This window comes from Alligator sinensis, unplaced genomic scaffold (assembly GCF_000455745.1).
Source record: "Alligator sinensis unplaced genomic scaffold, ASM45574v1 scaffold157_1, whole genome shotgun sequence".
Lineage (NCBI taxonomy): Eukaryota > Metazoa > Chordata > Crocodylia > Alligatoridae > Alligator > Alligator sinensis.
The window spans coordinates 1,463,965-1,479,814 of record NW_005842316.1 but is presented as its reverse complement, the minus strand read 5'-3'; the positions used below and the strand labels follow the sequence as shown (position 1 = coordinate 1,479,814).

Genomic DNA, 15,850 nt, shown 5'->3' with positions numbered 1-15,850 from the left:
ACTTAAAAAAAAAAAAAAAAAAAAAGAGAGGGGGGAAAAAATTAAAAAAGGAAAAAAAAAAAAAAAAAGGAAGAATAAACCCCAAATAAAAAAGTAAACCAAGAACTCCTCGAGTGACTACTGCTGGACTTCTGCAGCTTGAAGTTGGTAGCAGGAATTTGTAAGCATCAACACTTTTTTTTTTTTTTTTTACATGCAAGTTTTTAAAAATAACAATCCATTTTACCAAACCCCTTCACCGGTGTGAAGCTTCCACTCTTAAAAATCGATGTGATAAACATACATTTCTCTTTATACAGCTTCTAAGAAAATGTTTGTTTTTAATACAACTTATAACTGCTGAGCTTTCCTTTCCCCCTCGCTGGGATGTGATAGCATTTGGAACCTGAAAATCAGTTTCATGAAAAAAAGGAACAAATAGTTTCTTTTTGTTCAATAGTGTGTTAAAAACTTTAACAGTGCGTTGTTCTTCCATGAGGTTTAAAAATGTTTTATAGTACATTTTGTTGGAAATATTTATTTCTTTAGCAAGGCTTTCTCCATATTATCTTTCTTTCATTTTTTAAAATTCTAATAGAAGATCAAATCTATTGTCAAAGAACTAAAAGCCTAAAGGGTCAAACTTTTTTTTTTTTTTTAAAGGATTATTCATTATCATCTGGAAGATTTTTCCATGTATGTTACTGATGAAAGAAAACTCTATTGAACTACAGAAAGTACTTATTGTCATATTAGAGGTAATTAGTATGCAGATACTTCCTTGAACATTTCTCTGTAACTGTGACAGTAAAAGTTTCTTTTTTTTTCTTCCTTAAAAAATGCAGTAAAGTAGTTTTCTGGCACAGAGTCAAGGTTGAAAAACTGCCTCTATTGAGAAGTTGGATGTGAGTAATACTGAGCCTCTATCTTTAGCAGTATATCTTGGAATGCATTGTATTCTTTACAAACTGGAAAGGACACAAGCATCCTTTGATGAATAGCCATGAAACAATTATTGGCAGGAGCTGATATAATATAACAGTACTAGCAATAGTAATGTTAGATCGCATAATAATAGTCTCAAACTGTAGGTCTCATTTGAGACACTCTCCTGTTTCCTCATCTTTGTTTTCCAAATGACAATAATCCAAGAAGCATCATCTGAGCACACTGCTAGTATTGAGAAAAGTGGTTTTAACCAGGTGTGGGAAAAACTGTTTTGCACTTCTCTCGCCTCGTTGCTGAATATTAGATATCGACTTAAAATGCAAATGCACAGCAAGAAAAGAGAGATATATGTGGCCAGAACCTAAATTCACGAGTGGCTATTAGTTTTTTCTTTTTTAAAGCCAGCTAATGCCATTTTAATAAAGCACCTGTAGTTATGCCTGATTATAGAGAAAAAGGCGTACAGTATTTTTTTTTACTGGCACTATAGTTAGCTTGTCAAGAGAATTCATTTACTGATCTGGAAGCAAGATCTGCAGTTCCACAAATCATTTTCTTTTGGACTTACAGATGCATAATCACTGACTTCATCTTTTTTTTTTCCAGCACATTTTCTTTTTGGATGTGTGTTACATTCACCTTTTACTGATATACATGTTTTACCAAATGAGCTAGAGAATTTAAAGTGGCTAGAAAAAAAAATCACACCACCCTTTTAAGAAGTACCCAAAGCATCTTGACAGTCGATCACAGAAGTAGCGACAGGCTGGTCTGTGTTCACAAGCAGTGGACGTCTGAGGCTTTAGATCAGGAACGGGGTAGACGATGAAAACTGACCTTTATTCTGGTTTGAGGACGTAAGTTCATATACTGTGCAGTGGTATCAAAGAATGGCTTTTGTTGAACTGATTTTTTTACAAGTATATTTGTTCACATACTAGTATTTTGTCTAGTTACCAGTTCTTTTGTTTTGTTTTTTGTTTTCAAGCAAAGCAAGAATATTTCAGTGATGGTTTGCATTGTTGTGAGTCTCAGAGTCTTCCATAAGGCACTGAAGGAAAAAAAAAAAGTTCATTGCACCATCATCAATATGTGTCATGCCTGACACCTAGGAGAGAGTAAAACTGGCTCAGGTGGTCAGGATCCATGAAGTAGCCACAATCTCAACTGCTTCTCCTCTTGCATGCTGTCATAAGTGAGGATCTATATAATAAGAAAACAAATGTTTCAGTTCCCTTCCAATGAGAGGAGATCACTGTATGTTGGGGGGCGGGGGGCCTGGACTAGATTGCCTTTAGGAGTCCTTTCCAGCCCTGTTTATTTGATTATACGGGTGGACTTGTTTGGACAAAGAAAGGGCTAACTGGAATGAGTCATCCAAAGCTTTACATATTAAGTCCTTCATAGTATGTGGATTTTCTCTTCTTTACATTTGCAAAGTGCCCAACACAATGTCACCCCAATATTAAGTGTGCCCCGTGGGTGCTTTTACAGTATGAATATTTCGTGCTCATTAAAAGCTAGATTGAACCTCTGAAATACTGCAGCCATCTAGATAGTTTCTCTGGAAATCCTTTGCCCTTTTTTCTACTCACCTTTTTTTCTGCTTCTGGCCATAAGTGGAAGCACTGAAGTGCCACAAGCCGGACAGTTTTTGTGCTATTTCTTATCTGGCCAGAGGCAGGTAGTTCTGGAAAGACCACTGGTCCAGGGCTGAGGAGACCGTTTCTTTGCTGATGTCAGTAGAAAAGGTCCCACTCACCTTAGTGGAAGCAGGAAGGGAGCTCCCGTTGTGTAGACTCAAGAGATTTGGATACTCCTATAGACCAGGCGTGGGCAACCTTTTAGAGTGGCAGGGTGGGGGGTTGCAATCGGGGGGGGGGGTGGGGTTGTTCCCCCCCCCCCCCCTGCCATGGGAAGCCGATATCCACCCCTGCTGCCCTGATCCCTTCTCTGCTCTGTGGCCCCTCCACTTACTGAGTGCTGTTGAAAGCCAGGGCAAATACCAGAAGGGGACAACGAATTCACCAGTGAGGGCTCAAAGCATGAGGCTTTAACTAGCTGCCCCTTTAAATCACCACTGTAACCTGGCTCCCTTAAGTTATCACTTCAGCGAGGTCCCGGCACACCAAATCAGACCTTCAGAGGCAAAATCCATGCTCTTCACAGGCTAGATCTAGCCCATCGGCTGTAGGTTGCCAACCCCTGGCTAGACTTGTGGTAATTATCATGACTGCTAATCGCCTCTCATTACTCATAACAACAAAGTTTATCTGAAGGCTGGAAATCCTTTGATTTCTGTCAGCATAAAGGTGGAATCTGTGAAATACTTGGTTGGAATAACTTCTAGAGAGGCCTTTAGTCATTCATTTCTACTGCTTCATGCTTAAGAAATTAGCTTCATCTAGGGTATGTCTACACGTACCACAATAAACTCTGGTGCTTATCACACTGGGGTTTATTGCTCTCAGGTGCACATTTGCACATGCACCCAGGACCTCAGCACATGGAGCTGGGTCGTAGCAGCCCCAGCTGGCAGAGGCCTGGGGCTTAGCCTGCCAGCCCGGGGATGCTCCCCCCTGATCAACATGCTGCGGAGAGGCTGGCTGGGACACAAGGTGTGGGGTTAGCCCCTGTACTGAAGCACCCTCATGCCCCAGCTAGCTGGGACAATGTCTACATGCGTGCTGCCGAAGAATTTTTTATATTAGTTTACTCCACCATAATAGGGGCCTACATGTAGACGCCGAGACATTTACTGCACAGTTCATTAGTCTGCTGTGCAGTAAACATCTTGCATAGACGCGCTGCTATTGTAGCATTTTTGATACTTGGTGACTCTTTGATCAGAAGGACATAAAATATTACCAAGATTTCCTACTAGTACTTACCTGAGCTGAGCACAGCCTCTTAAAAAATAAGGGGGTCAATGTAACAAGAAAGGAGAAAAGAATTCTGGATGACAGTTATCACTTAAAGGGATGAAAAAAAGTTTTGGAAGCACTGACATTTCAAATACAGGAGTCATTCACTTTAGCATCGATGCTGGCATCATCATTATAGAGACGGGCTACTTGATTGAGAAACAAAATTAAATCCCAGCTACTGCTTGTGAATTAAGGGGAGGGGGCGGGGGGGGAAGAGTGAGTTGCTAGCACGTAGTACAAAAAACCCTGTAATTATTTCCCACCAATACATATAACAGTTCCAACATATTACTGAAATGGAAAAAGGGTATTAATAAAAGGGAAATGAATGAACTGGATGAGTAGACCTTAATCGTACCCCTAGATTTTAACACTTTCTGTTCCATACACGTTGTAGCCTTCTCTGTACGTAGCGTAATTCTGGGTATTGGTTGCAGGAGCAGGTTTAAAGTTTTGTGTGTTCTTTGTGAGTTTCATTCGTTTGGATTCTGCCCGAGACTTGTAACAAAACTCTATCAAAGCAACCATCATGGCGAGACCAAGACCTCCAACAAGAATATAGAAAACCCCAGCAACATTGCTCAGGCTCAGAGCGCTTGTCTTGTCCTAAGAGAAATGAACCACTTGATTAGTTTTGCTGTGGCAAAAGAGACAAATGATTACAAGTTATTTTGCAATCAGTCCTACAGTTTGTCTGCTTAGAGTAAGTCAACATAGAAATAACTCTCTTATTTGTGACTCCAGACTCCCTGTGCCCACACATCAAACCAGTCCAGAGATCCCAGGTCAGAATATCAAGAATATACTCTTCCCTAGTTACTTTTACATACTGGAGCTCATGTATCTGTGTTAGTTTCAGCTCTGTCCAAGAGACACAGAAATACTAAAACTAGGGTTTCTTAGCAAAGTTACTTTTCTGTCTCATTCTGTTCAGTTGGTGAAGCTGAGTTTTGCCATTGGCTTCAATAGGGTTTGGATTTCACTCAGCAAATCTCTCTACTGCTAAGCATCGCTGGTAGCAAGCAAAAGGCTCCCTGCCAGGGCATCTCTTATTTTATACAGTCATTGCTTTCCCATATGGGGAATTCCAATAATACATTCATTTTTTTACGGCCTTCTGGAAATTCACTGACCCCTCCCCTGCCCCCCTGAAAACCAAACAATCCCACCCCCCCAAAAAACCCCTTCAAGCCCGCCAGCAGGCATTTGTTCTTGGTGAATGTAGAGAAAATAACTGTAGGTGTTGCTAACCTTATCTATTTTGTATTTAACAATAAAAGTCATTGAGGAAGATGGTCAGTTACTTTCAGGTCAGGCTGTGGATCCCTGTCTAAACTAGCACTTTCTGTTACAGACAGAGAGAGGGCTACCGAATCAAAGAAATAATAATACTAATCCTAATTAAAATCGATGTCTAGGTCATCCTGTCAGGGCATGACAAACATGGAAAAAAGGTTTTCATCTAAAAAAAAAAGTAGGGTTCTGGAATCAGTCAACAGAACCGCAACCATTTTGCAGCTGAATTGGATTGCTTGCCATGCTGGTTCCTTACTATTCGGACACACTTTTCTTGCCGAAGTTGTAGCACAAAGATCACAAACACTAACTGGCTGCTCTTAAGTCAGGTGCCAGACCAATCTGCAACAAGTCTTTGCACTTGCTGAAGACACTTAGTTGTCAAGAAGTACAGTTAGATGTACTTGGTTAGATGTACTTAGTTTTACCAAAATTCTCTAAGGACATCCCCCATGTCTGTAAAACTAGGATTGGCACAGCCTGAGGAAAGTACAGGCACTTTGGATAAATGCAGTTGTGAAAACGACCTGTTCTTTTAACTAACAATAATTCATTTGAACTATCTGTAATTTGTTTGTTTCAAATAGACGGAGCCTAATTTGGCAATTGGTGTGCGTTCGTGTCCTCACTGAGCCCGAGGGAACCTTGCATGTAGCTGCAAAGTCGCATCCGAAGAGAGCAAATTCCAGTTCCACTGAAACCAGTCACTGTTACTGTTGACTTCAGTGGTGTCAAGAGATGACCTCCAGACTTTGAACCATGCAATAAAAATGGGGGAGATTTGCAAAGGCACCAGCATTAAGCACTTAACCCCCATGGGTATTTAATAGGAGTGGGCTGATGATCTCCCCTTGGTGGTTTTTGAAAATCCACTCTTTAATCATTAGGGCTCCTTTGGCACCTCGCTTCCTCCATGGCACTGTAAGCATGAACTAATCCTTTTGTCTTCTTACTGCATGGAGCAAGTAAAATATTTCCTCCCTAATAAATAGGAAATGGATAAATGATGGGTCAGATCCCCACCCAGAGCTTCCACTGAGGTCTATGGGAATCTGCACAAGAAACAGCTGCAGGTTCACCCAAAGTGTCTGGCCCTCTTCAGTAGAGCTTTTCTGTATAGTTTGGTTATGCTAACCAATGAGCTGTGCCAATCGCGTACTCCGAGTATGCACCGTGTTCGAATTCCCCAAGAGCAACAACATTTGGGCTACATTCGTAGCAATACAGTAGCAAAATGGTTCAACATACAATAAAAATGAATGTCCAAGATTTATGGAATGAGCTACCAAGAGGACCATGATATTAGATCGTTGTTAAAAACTCAAGCAGAAATTTTAAAACTTGTTTGGGGATGGCTGGGAAAAAAGGGGGTTCATGCTTATCAGTGAGATGTCTTTCCTGAAAACATCCACCCTTACCAAGCCTGTGGCTATTTCTGAAACCAATTTAAGCTACAGTTTGAAATCAAACTTTACATATTCTATAAAACTCAATAATAATAATAATAATAATTAAAAAAAAATGTTGGACTAAATAATACATTGACTGTAATAAAACTTGGCATTTAAATGGAGATACCAGGTTTGAAGTGTGTGTGTCTGTTCTCTATATTTTCTTTCCAGCAAAATATCCAAGTACTTACAACTAAAGCCTTTGATACTGTAAGAGAAAAATGCTGTCATGTTCTGATCTTTCATTATATTTTTTTTCTATTCTTTTCCTTGAACCTTCACAATGTAAATGTTAACTTTGGAAAGTCATTTTGTATAAACAAACAGTGGGTCAAAATGTGATGTCTAATCAGTACAAAAAGACCTTCAGCGACTGACCTTACTTCCGGAGTCCTTGGCTCCACATTCACCCTTATCGTACCACCATTTGTTTTTCAGCTTGTCTAAGATGCCTTGTTCACTGAGTTTCAATACTGCAAGGTTTACAGGAGTTCTTCACGTGGGAAATAACATAAATAACATTATATTATGTTATTTTATGTTATTCAAGCTTTAAACTACTTTAAAACTATACAAAGCGATAAAGCAGGGTTCCTGGCCACAAAGTAATTATACTGCAGGCAACTGGATCATCCCCTTAAGTTAATGCTAGAGCAACACTATATTACCAGGTCCTGCCCATATCGCTTTGAGTAATCGGCACACACTGTTAAATGAAGATAACATCAACAATGTAACTCCAATTTCCCTTCTTGTTAGACTCGTTAGGCAGCTCACAGTAGCTTTACAAGCAGTTTGAAAGGTTTGATCCAACAGGACGCTGTATTGTACTAACAGAGGCTAAGCACTATTTTCAACCAGTAGGGGTAAGCATGGTTTTCCAGCATCTGAATATTTTGATGGCATTTGAGAATCAAATCTATCCACAAAGAAATTGTATACGCTCAAATTCAGCTACAGCAAAAATTCTAATGCACAGCAGTGCAAAATCCTCTCCATTTGCCTGTGATCCTTGTTCGGGGTACTACAGAGGAAATTCTATTTTTGCTCTTTTCTCGGGTGGATTTTTCACCAGCAAAGAGCTGTTTGCAGCACTGAGGACTCCAGCGTACGTATGCGCAGTCTGAAGCAGGTGAAACAGAAACATCACAGCAGTGGAGGTGGGGGAATTTTCCCAGATTTCATGGCATCTTGTCCATGACAAATTTCAGAAGGTTTCCCCAATCTCTGGAACATTTTACGTTGAACCATGACATTTTGAGTGCATTGAACCAAACCAAACAACCCAGCACCTTTCCCTTCCTCTGCAAAAGCTCCAATAATGAAACATTCTTGACTCAGAGCCGCTAAGTTCTGCATACTGCGCAGCACAGCCTAGTCAGTATATCGAAAAGGCAAGGCATGCAGGAGGGCGAGCACTAGCCCTTCTTTCTAACGTAGATGCTGCTGAAGTGCAACATCTTGATATTTTCACGAAATATGAGACGATAATACAACGCCATAATGACTTGGTCCACATGGAAACACTGGGTCAAGCCACCAGCTTTTAATGTTGATGGCTGGAGAACGGAGATTTTCTCTTTTTTCTGTTTTCTTTTCTATATTTCTGCTAAACAGCAGGGAGAAACTTTTTCTTTGCCTTTCCTCCACAGAGAGGAAAATGGCTGGGCTGAACCTATGCCCTGTATCTTTTAGGATATGCTTTAGGAAGGAAGGAATTGGTCATATCCAATTGCAGCTCCATGGGTTGAGGTGGAAGGAGATTTAGAAGCACAGGTCTGCCTCCTCTGGGGCAAAACCGTTTGCCCCCAGCGCTTTGCCTGGACTCATTGCAAAGCGCCGTGCCCCTCTCCCTGCCTGCCCACCTCTGGCATTGTGCGAGGAGGTGAGTCAGATTTATATGGCAGAAGCAAATGGGTCATGCATGGGTGTCTTTTGGCTGTTTGTGGAATGAGGGACTTTGCAATTACCTTTGGTCTTATGAGTGGGGGGTAGAAAATGGCCACTTTGAGAATCTCTGCTGCTTGGTGCAAGGCCTAGGAACAGCCCACAGGATGCTGGGCCTGCTGCTGCTAAGAAAGAGGGGCTTTCAGCCCTCCTGGCTTAGTATGGGTCTCAGCTGCTGCATGGTATTAGGAGGAGTGCTGACGGGCAATTCAAACCAAAGAGCCCACAGATTTTCTTATACCCATGCCAAAATTGCAAGGCAATTTGTGTAGCTACCTGGTGCCCATGTTCTCCTGTCTGCCTTCCCATAAGGTCCCATCCTTAGAAAAGGAATCCTAGTTAACTCAACTCACTCGGTCCACACATGGACTTGTTCTGACAGGCCATTTCCACCCCAGCAGCAGTGTATTGCTGTTGTGGAGTAAAGTCAGCATTGGGCCTGTGTCCGCAGGGTGAGATCGACACCAAGGTGCGCTCGCTGCAGCATGATCTTGATCACTGCAGCCACTCAGATCTGCCCAAGCAAAATATGGAGGACTATTCCCACTGACATGGTAGGGAGAAGATAGCGGGACTTCTCAGTAGAAGACTGTATGAGAGCGCCCTTATTGCTACAGAATCTCCTACCAGTAGATGGAAGAAACTCACCTGATGGTTAGTCCATAGGAAGACTTTGTCTATAGCTGAGTTTAATTAAAATCAACTTTGGAAATCAATTTAGTTAAACTAGTGCAGGCCCTTACATGGACAAGGTAAAATTGATTTAGATCTAGCTTACATTGATTTCAGCTTAATCAGGTTACTCAGCTCAATCCATTTTCAAATAGGCCTTGAGCTAAATCACTCCAATTTTTTTTTGTTTTCAACAAGGCTGAAGCTGCATATTGCTGAGAAAGTCGGGCTTTCTCACGAAACAGAGGGTGACCAAGAGCAAGAAAAAGCAGCTTTAGCATGAAAGTGAGGAGATATAAACAGGTATTAAAAAAATATGAGGGCACTTGCAGACCATATCAGAGATCTGGGTTCTCCTGCCTTCTTGGCCAGAAGTGGATCTGAACCCAGAGCTCCCCTGAGTATGCTGTACCCAGCAGGCTGCAAGGTATTCTGTGGTAGGAAGAAGGAACAGATTCATGCCTTCTTGTCCTAGCTCTTTACACTTGGCATGAACTATTCATCTATTCATTGGGCCAGAGACAGAGAGGAAAAATGATCTTGACTCTATAGCATAGCTGGTATGGCTTTAAGCCGGGCAGAGGACAGACCTGAGTCCCACTAAGGAGCGATGGGAGCCCACGTCTGCCCAGGAAAACTCTGCTGCTGAGAAGTGAGGCCTCCAGGGTCAGGCAGCATCAGACTGAGGATGTCGTTTGGAATTTTGTGGCAGCGTGGCAACTACAAATGCATACTTCATTTCACTGCAATGTAGAGATACCTGTGCTGATTCTAGGTGTATAGTGTATATCCAGCCCCATTTAGTACCGGATACAGATATTAACTTAGGTTCCAGAATCAGGACGGCAAAAGCATCACACCCAGGTTAATTAGCTCTTGTTTCTCAGTTTTAATGAGTCCAAGTGGGTGGGCACACAGCAGTACTGCTCCCAGCTGTGAAGCGCTGTATCAAGCAGTCATACCCTCAGCTGTGGAGCTGGCCCTGTGCACTCTGTCTTCAAGACTGAGCTTGTCTCTGTGCCCGGGGCTTGAAATCTGTCTAGTCTTCAGTCAGGGTGCAGTGGGAATGAGAAGGGCTCACAAAGAGCATTGCTGTTTCACCAGGGTTGTAGTCTGCTGTAAAAGGAGCAAGAGGTGGGCCAGAGGCTGACTCCCACTCCCACACAGACAGGTGGACAAGGACTCCCAAAAACCACGTTGATGAAGTTGCCCTTACACTGGCACAGAACACCTCGCAGCACAACAGTAGCCCTTGCTCTGGTTTGCACATAGAAGTATATGGTCCTTCACAGCAACCACCCCCATGGTTCAGATAAAGAAATACATTATCCATTCACTTACTCCTGGTCTGTAACCCTGCAAGCCAGCAAGTGCCAACAAACCTGGAAATGAAGGGAAGTGTTTTTTTTTCCAAAGCAAATAACCCAAACATGCTTTTAAACTTCCAGAGAAAACTAACCAAACACACTGTCATCAGCACCACTGGACTTGCACTTGCTGCAGTTAGGATGGCTGTTAAGAAACTAGTACAAAGGAGCTTTAAAGAAACAATCTCTCTTGCCACCCTGTGCCAATGACACTGGAACAAAACAATCATCCCTTTGCATATCAACATGTGCCAGCTAAACCATATGTTCCTCAAGATTAATGCCAGTGGCCATCGGGCAGTAGAGATCTCTCTGTGCTTCCCCAACTAGCCAGACAGAGGCAGCACAGCCCCTTGTGTTTTGCAGGCACTTTGCACATCCAGCTTCGATGCTTTCCAATATTTAATTTTTAAAATTGCTATTCTTTAGCAGCCGCTGTAATCTAATTAACTATCAATCCAGGAAGCTTATATTTTCCCGGCTGGAGACAAGTGCTGCATTGCAGTGATGAGTCCCAAGAGAGATGACACGTTTGCTATTGCAGCCTGGGCAGAGCAATTATGAAGCCCCTCAACCAGCAGCTGATGGAATTAGAAAGTCAGACTTATCGTGGCTACCATTTTGCATCACTGTATGTACAGCATTACAAGACATGTAGGGTTTGTGCTCGTGAATCAAGAGTGAACAAGGAAATAGAAGCCACTGACAAATGTTGCAAATGAACCGTGCACGAGAAATGACAGCTTCATATCTGGAATATTCAAACAAGGACAAATGCTAGAAATACCTGCATTGCACAAATGGTAGAAGTCTGTTTAAACTCCCTAAAGCTCATCCTAGCAAGCACTCACGTGATGGTGATGCACTTGCATCTTCCTAGCATGCTACATTATAACATGGACCCAGGAGAAGCAACATAAACTAAACTGTGACAAGTGGTTATTCAGGCTAGTGTGAGGCACAATACTGAAAGCTGGGTATCTCTCTCCACCTATGGCAAGCCCCAGCAGAAACCTATTGTGGCTTATTGCTCAGAATGCAGCTCTATAATTTTAAGCTTTCCATAAAAAAATCCAATTTGGAGGGAATTTTAGCAACATATCTTTCCACTCTCAGAAGTACTGTACAGTTGAGAATAAAAGAACAATAGAGAAACAGTTAAAAACACTTTCCAGGCCATCCTGCAGATATTTAAAGTGAAATTATCCCCCCATTCCAAATGCTATTTTTAAATGTGCATGAACTTATAAAGCCCATACAGAGTACAAATTTCCATAACATCCAATATATTATAGATTAGCTTTCATAACATCATACAGTATTGGGAAATGAGGATGGCTTAACATGCTAATTAGGGCTTCTTTTTTTTTTAAAGCCAAGATTGCGTTTAATTATGCACATACAAGTTCCAAAAACGTAAATGAAAATTATCTTTCCTAAACAGATGGGAGTTTGCCTAAACTATGGTTTTTAATATAGGCTGTCATATTCCTTTTCATTGTAAACCACTGAAAAAACTTCCATGGAGTTATTTTGCTTTAACTATTTTTGCTCCTTCGTCTACAGAACTCAGGGGGTGGGAAGAAGGACCAAGTTTCCTCCTCCTTTAATTTATCCATCGTTATAAGTTCCCGGTTCTGACAGCGTGTTCAGTAGCCATGGGAACAGTAGAGAGCTGCTGTTTCTCACAGCTGCCGATGCTCCGAGATGGACAGATCATTGAAAGTGGTGCTTGAGAAAAGGGTTTTTGGGAACATTATGCTTTCTAGCTGCTTTTTAATGAAGTCACTGTTACTCTCTTGTTGGTGTTACATGGCATATTCTCTAAATTCCTTGCTACTTTCTTACTTGATTCTGACTGTTTTCCCTTAGATGGTACTAATTTGTGATCGGATCTCGTTATTTCTTGCTTACAAAGTTTCAAGCCCAGCTCTCTGTCCGGTTGGTTTCCCTCAGCAAAACAAAAGCTTGGAGGCTCCAGAAGTTGCGCTGTGCATCCCAGGGGACCTTAAGCTTGATGCTTTGGATGTCATTGTTTAACATTGTCCCACATGGCCTTGGTGCGCTCAGTAACGACTTCAGAGACTTACAGTGAAGAGCGTTTTTACTGGCCATCAATGCATTTTATTGTTGTCTGAAGTTAGTACTTAACAAGGCTATGATCATGCAAGACTTTTTATTTTACTGCACAGTTTAAAACAGACTAAGACTCTCCACATCTGGTGCTTAGCTCTGAGTAAGCGCTGTAGCTAGGGGAATGATACATGCAGTCTAATTCACACAATATCATCTGTATTTTTCAATTAACCCACTTGCTGTGGGTTCTTTAACATGGATCTGGTTGTGTCAGTTTAATTTGCTTGAAAACCAGATGACTCCAGTACTGTCAATGCCAAACACTTAACAATTGTGAGTCAGACCCCCATCAAATTATGAGAGTGCCTTGTTTTTTCCTATCCTGTGGGTTCCTTTTGCTTGCCTTCTGAAGCATTCAGGATTAATTTTCAAGCTTTTATATACAACCATAAGGAAGAGATACTTAAGAGAAGTCTGAGATTCTGATACAATAGAAGGAGGTGAAAGAAGTCCATTCACTGTGGCTAAACTCCACATAAAATCATGAAGGCTGGTATTTTTTGGTGTGTTTATGTGCTAATGATTCAAGCAGTCATCTTAGCTGACTCAGTCATGGCTGCATCTTAGTCCAGTTCCCAGATCTTGCCAAAGATTTTGCATCTTCTTTTGATGCTCAGGTGTTCCTTGTACATTTATCACGGAGTCTGTGCTCACATTTGTCTGTAATAATCATATGCTCCCTAGCGTAGCCTTCTGAATCCTCAGACAACACCTTCTTCACCAGTGCTCTTCAAGACTTTCAGTTGTTAGCACTCTTTGGTCTTCTCCTAATGAGGTATTCAATCTCTAAATCTAGATCAGAAAGGTCCACTTAGAAATGGAGTTAAAGGCTCTGAAGGGTCAGTGGATTTGAACCAGTTGCAGAAGAAGTTTGTAATACCCCATTCCTCTATTTCTTTCAGGTGGTCCTGCCAACGTGACCAATAGCACTTTTTCCAGGAGGAAAGTCAGGCAACTTGAGGTGGGGTCAGATCATCGTCAGAAGATGCACTTGAGTTCATACTTCCTAGTGCTCTGCTTTAGAAGTGCTGCTGGGGTGGGGGGTGGGGAGGGCAGAAAGCTTTTCTAGTGGTGAGATTAAAAATCTGGGGCATTACAACATGCTTGTGCCAAAAAAATTCAAGTGGAACATACAGCTGGGCACAACGGGTAGTTTTTTTAAACACACATGGGTGATTTAGGAGCATAAATCACGTAGGACCTCTTGAAAATTCCACCTCTAATCTTCATGGCTTTCTCAGCTGCTACTAACTGGTGTCAGAGAGGCTGACAATATGCTAATTATAGGCAATACCACAGCAATGTTTATTATTTGCAGTCACAACTAAACAAATATGCAGATAGCATATTGTTCCCCTCAAACTCAATGAAACATTGTATGTAAATATTGTAAATTAATTCTGAGCAATCATTCCGAAAAGGCAATTGAAAAGGAAAGGCCTAACAATTAAGACTCATTACGACACTAATCATTTCCCTTCCTTGCAATCTAAACAGTGCAGGGATGGCAGAGAGGTATATGGACAAACGGTGGTACCTCTTAAAAAACTGAGCTACGCAAATGCCAAGTTGGCGGCTTTCCCCAGTTGCAAACTGTGAACTGAAATTTGTCTTTCATTCAGTGTTACCGGGTTTATTATCTGAGTGCAAGTTTGAATAAAGATGCTACATGGCACTTTCTCAGCATGGTGCTGCTGTTCTCTGCAAGACAGTCAGCATCACTACTGCACCCATGTATCTTAAAAAAAAACAAACACCCCAAAAAAGTTGTAGGCAGGACCAACAGAACAACAGTGATGTCTGCCACGAATCTTCAACAGCCTTGGAGACTTCCTCTCTACCATCATGCACACAGCTAGAGGCAGGGGATAATAGAAACAAGTTTACAGGGGTGTCTGCATCCCTTCTTCAGACTCTGCGGCGGAGCTGAGACCTGCTGGGAAGCAGAGCTCCCTTCTCAACTCAGACTGGTGGATGGGTGCAGGGGACTGGGCGGTAGAGGGAATCTGACCATGCGTGTGGGAACGGTAAAAATGTCCCGGAGAGGGGCTGCGAGGCAATGGCACGGGGCTTTGTAGAAGGATGGGTTTTGGATGGGAGTGGGGGGAATATGCAGTCATAGATACAGCAATATAAAACTGTCTTGCTATTTTTAAAACGGAAACATCCATCACATATTGAGGACAGCACCCAACATATCCAGTTTCCTCACCTACCAAATAGCATAGAAAGGATTTTTTTCCCCATGTAGCTCAGGGGAGAGATGTGTCTCTCTCAAAGCCCAAGATGTACGCTCTCTAGTTCCTCACAAACAGGCCGGTTTGCCCACGTGGGGAAAAACAAGGACATGGTAGGTCACTGGAGGTGCAGCAGGGTAGGGATGTTACAATGTTTTCATTTGCATTGTAGCCCCTGCAGAGTAAAAGGCTCTGGAGCAGGGGTAGGCAATGTTTTTCAGCAGGCTGCCCAAAACACCTGCAACCTCGACTTGTAAGATGTTGGTTTGCCACAGCAGATTGCACGGGAGCCACGAGGGGTCCAATCCTTGTTGTGGCAGCACAGACCTGGCCTCTTCCCCACTTTCTGCCTGGAGGCGTGTGTGCCAAGCAAAATGCCTGTGTGCACCCCACACTGGCATCTGTGCCAATGGCTGCCTATCCGTGCCCTGGAGTAAAGGGGAGTTAACATAAATCATGCCTGAAATGCATTTGTAGCAAGAGCATCTAGAATAGAAGGATTTTGTGTGTGTGTGAGATTTAGGCCCCAGATACGTGTTACATTTAAGACGCAATTAACAGGTTAATTGTGCCTTAAATTGTAACCTGGCCAAAAGCTAAATTCAATTTAAGGTGTGATAATAAGTTAACGAGCCACAAAGTTATCCTACATATAATGTGTAACAACTATCTGTTTCTTTTTTTTTTTTTTGTTTTTAGGCCTTAAGTTGAATGTGTGACAGTTTGGGGCTAGCCAATGGCAGATCCTGCTGCTCAGCCGAGTGTCAGGATCCAGCATACCCACAATTCTGGCTTTAACCCTGAAAAGGTCATCAGCTACTACACACAAAACTACTTGTCTCACGTGCAGTGTGTGTGTGTGTGTATGTGTGTGTGTATATATATATATA

At 42.1% G+C, this 15,850-nt stretch overlaps 1 protein-coding gene across 1 annotated transcript in view; it reads right to left on the bottom strand.

The window, feature by feature from the left end:
- Window positions 1-88: 88 nt before the first annotated feature.
- The window catches only part of GRIA3 (glutamate ionotropic receptor AMPA type subunit 3), a 217,223-nt gene continuing 201,461 nt past the window's right edge, over window positions 89-15,850 (bottom strand). The window contains exons 14-16 of the mRNA XM_006028500.2: window positions 6,980-7,094; window positions 4,213-4,460; window positions 89-2,130 (exon numbers count right to left, since the gene is read on the bottom strand). Of these exons, the coding sequence (XP_006028562.1) occupies window positions 4,215-4,460; window positions 6,980-7,094 (361 nt within the window). The 3' untranslated portion in view covers window positions 89-2,130; window positions 4,213-4,214. The remainder of the gene's footprint in view (window positions 2,131-4,212; window positions 4,461-6,979; window positions 7,095-15,850) is intronic.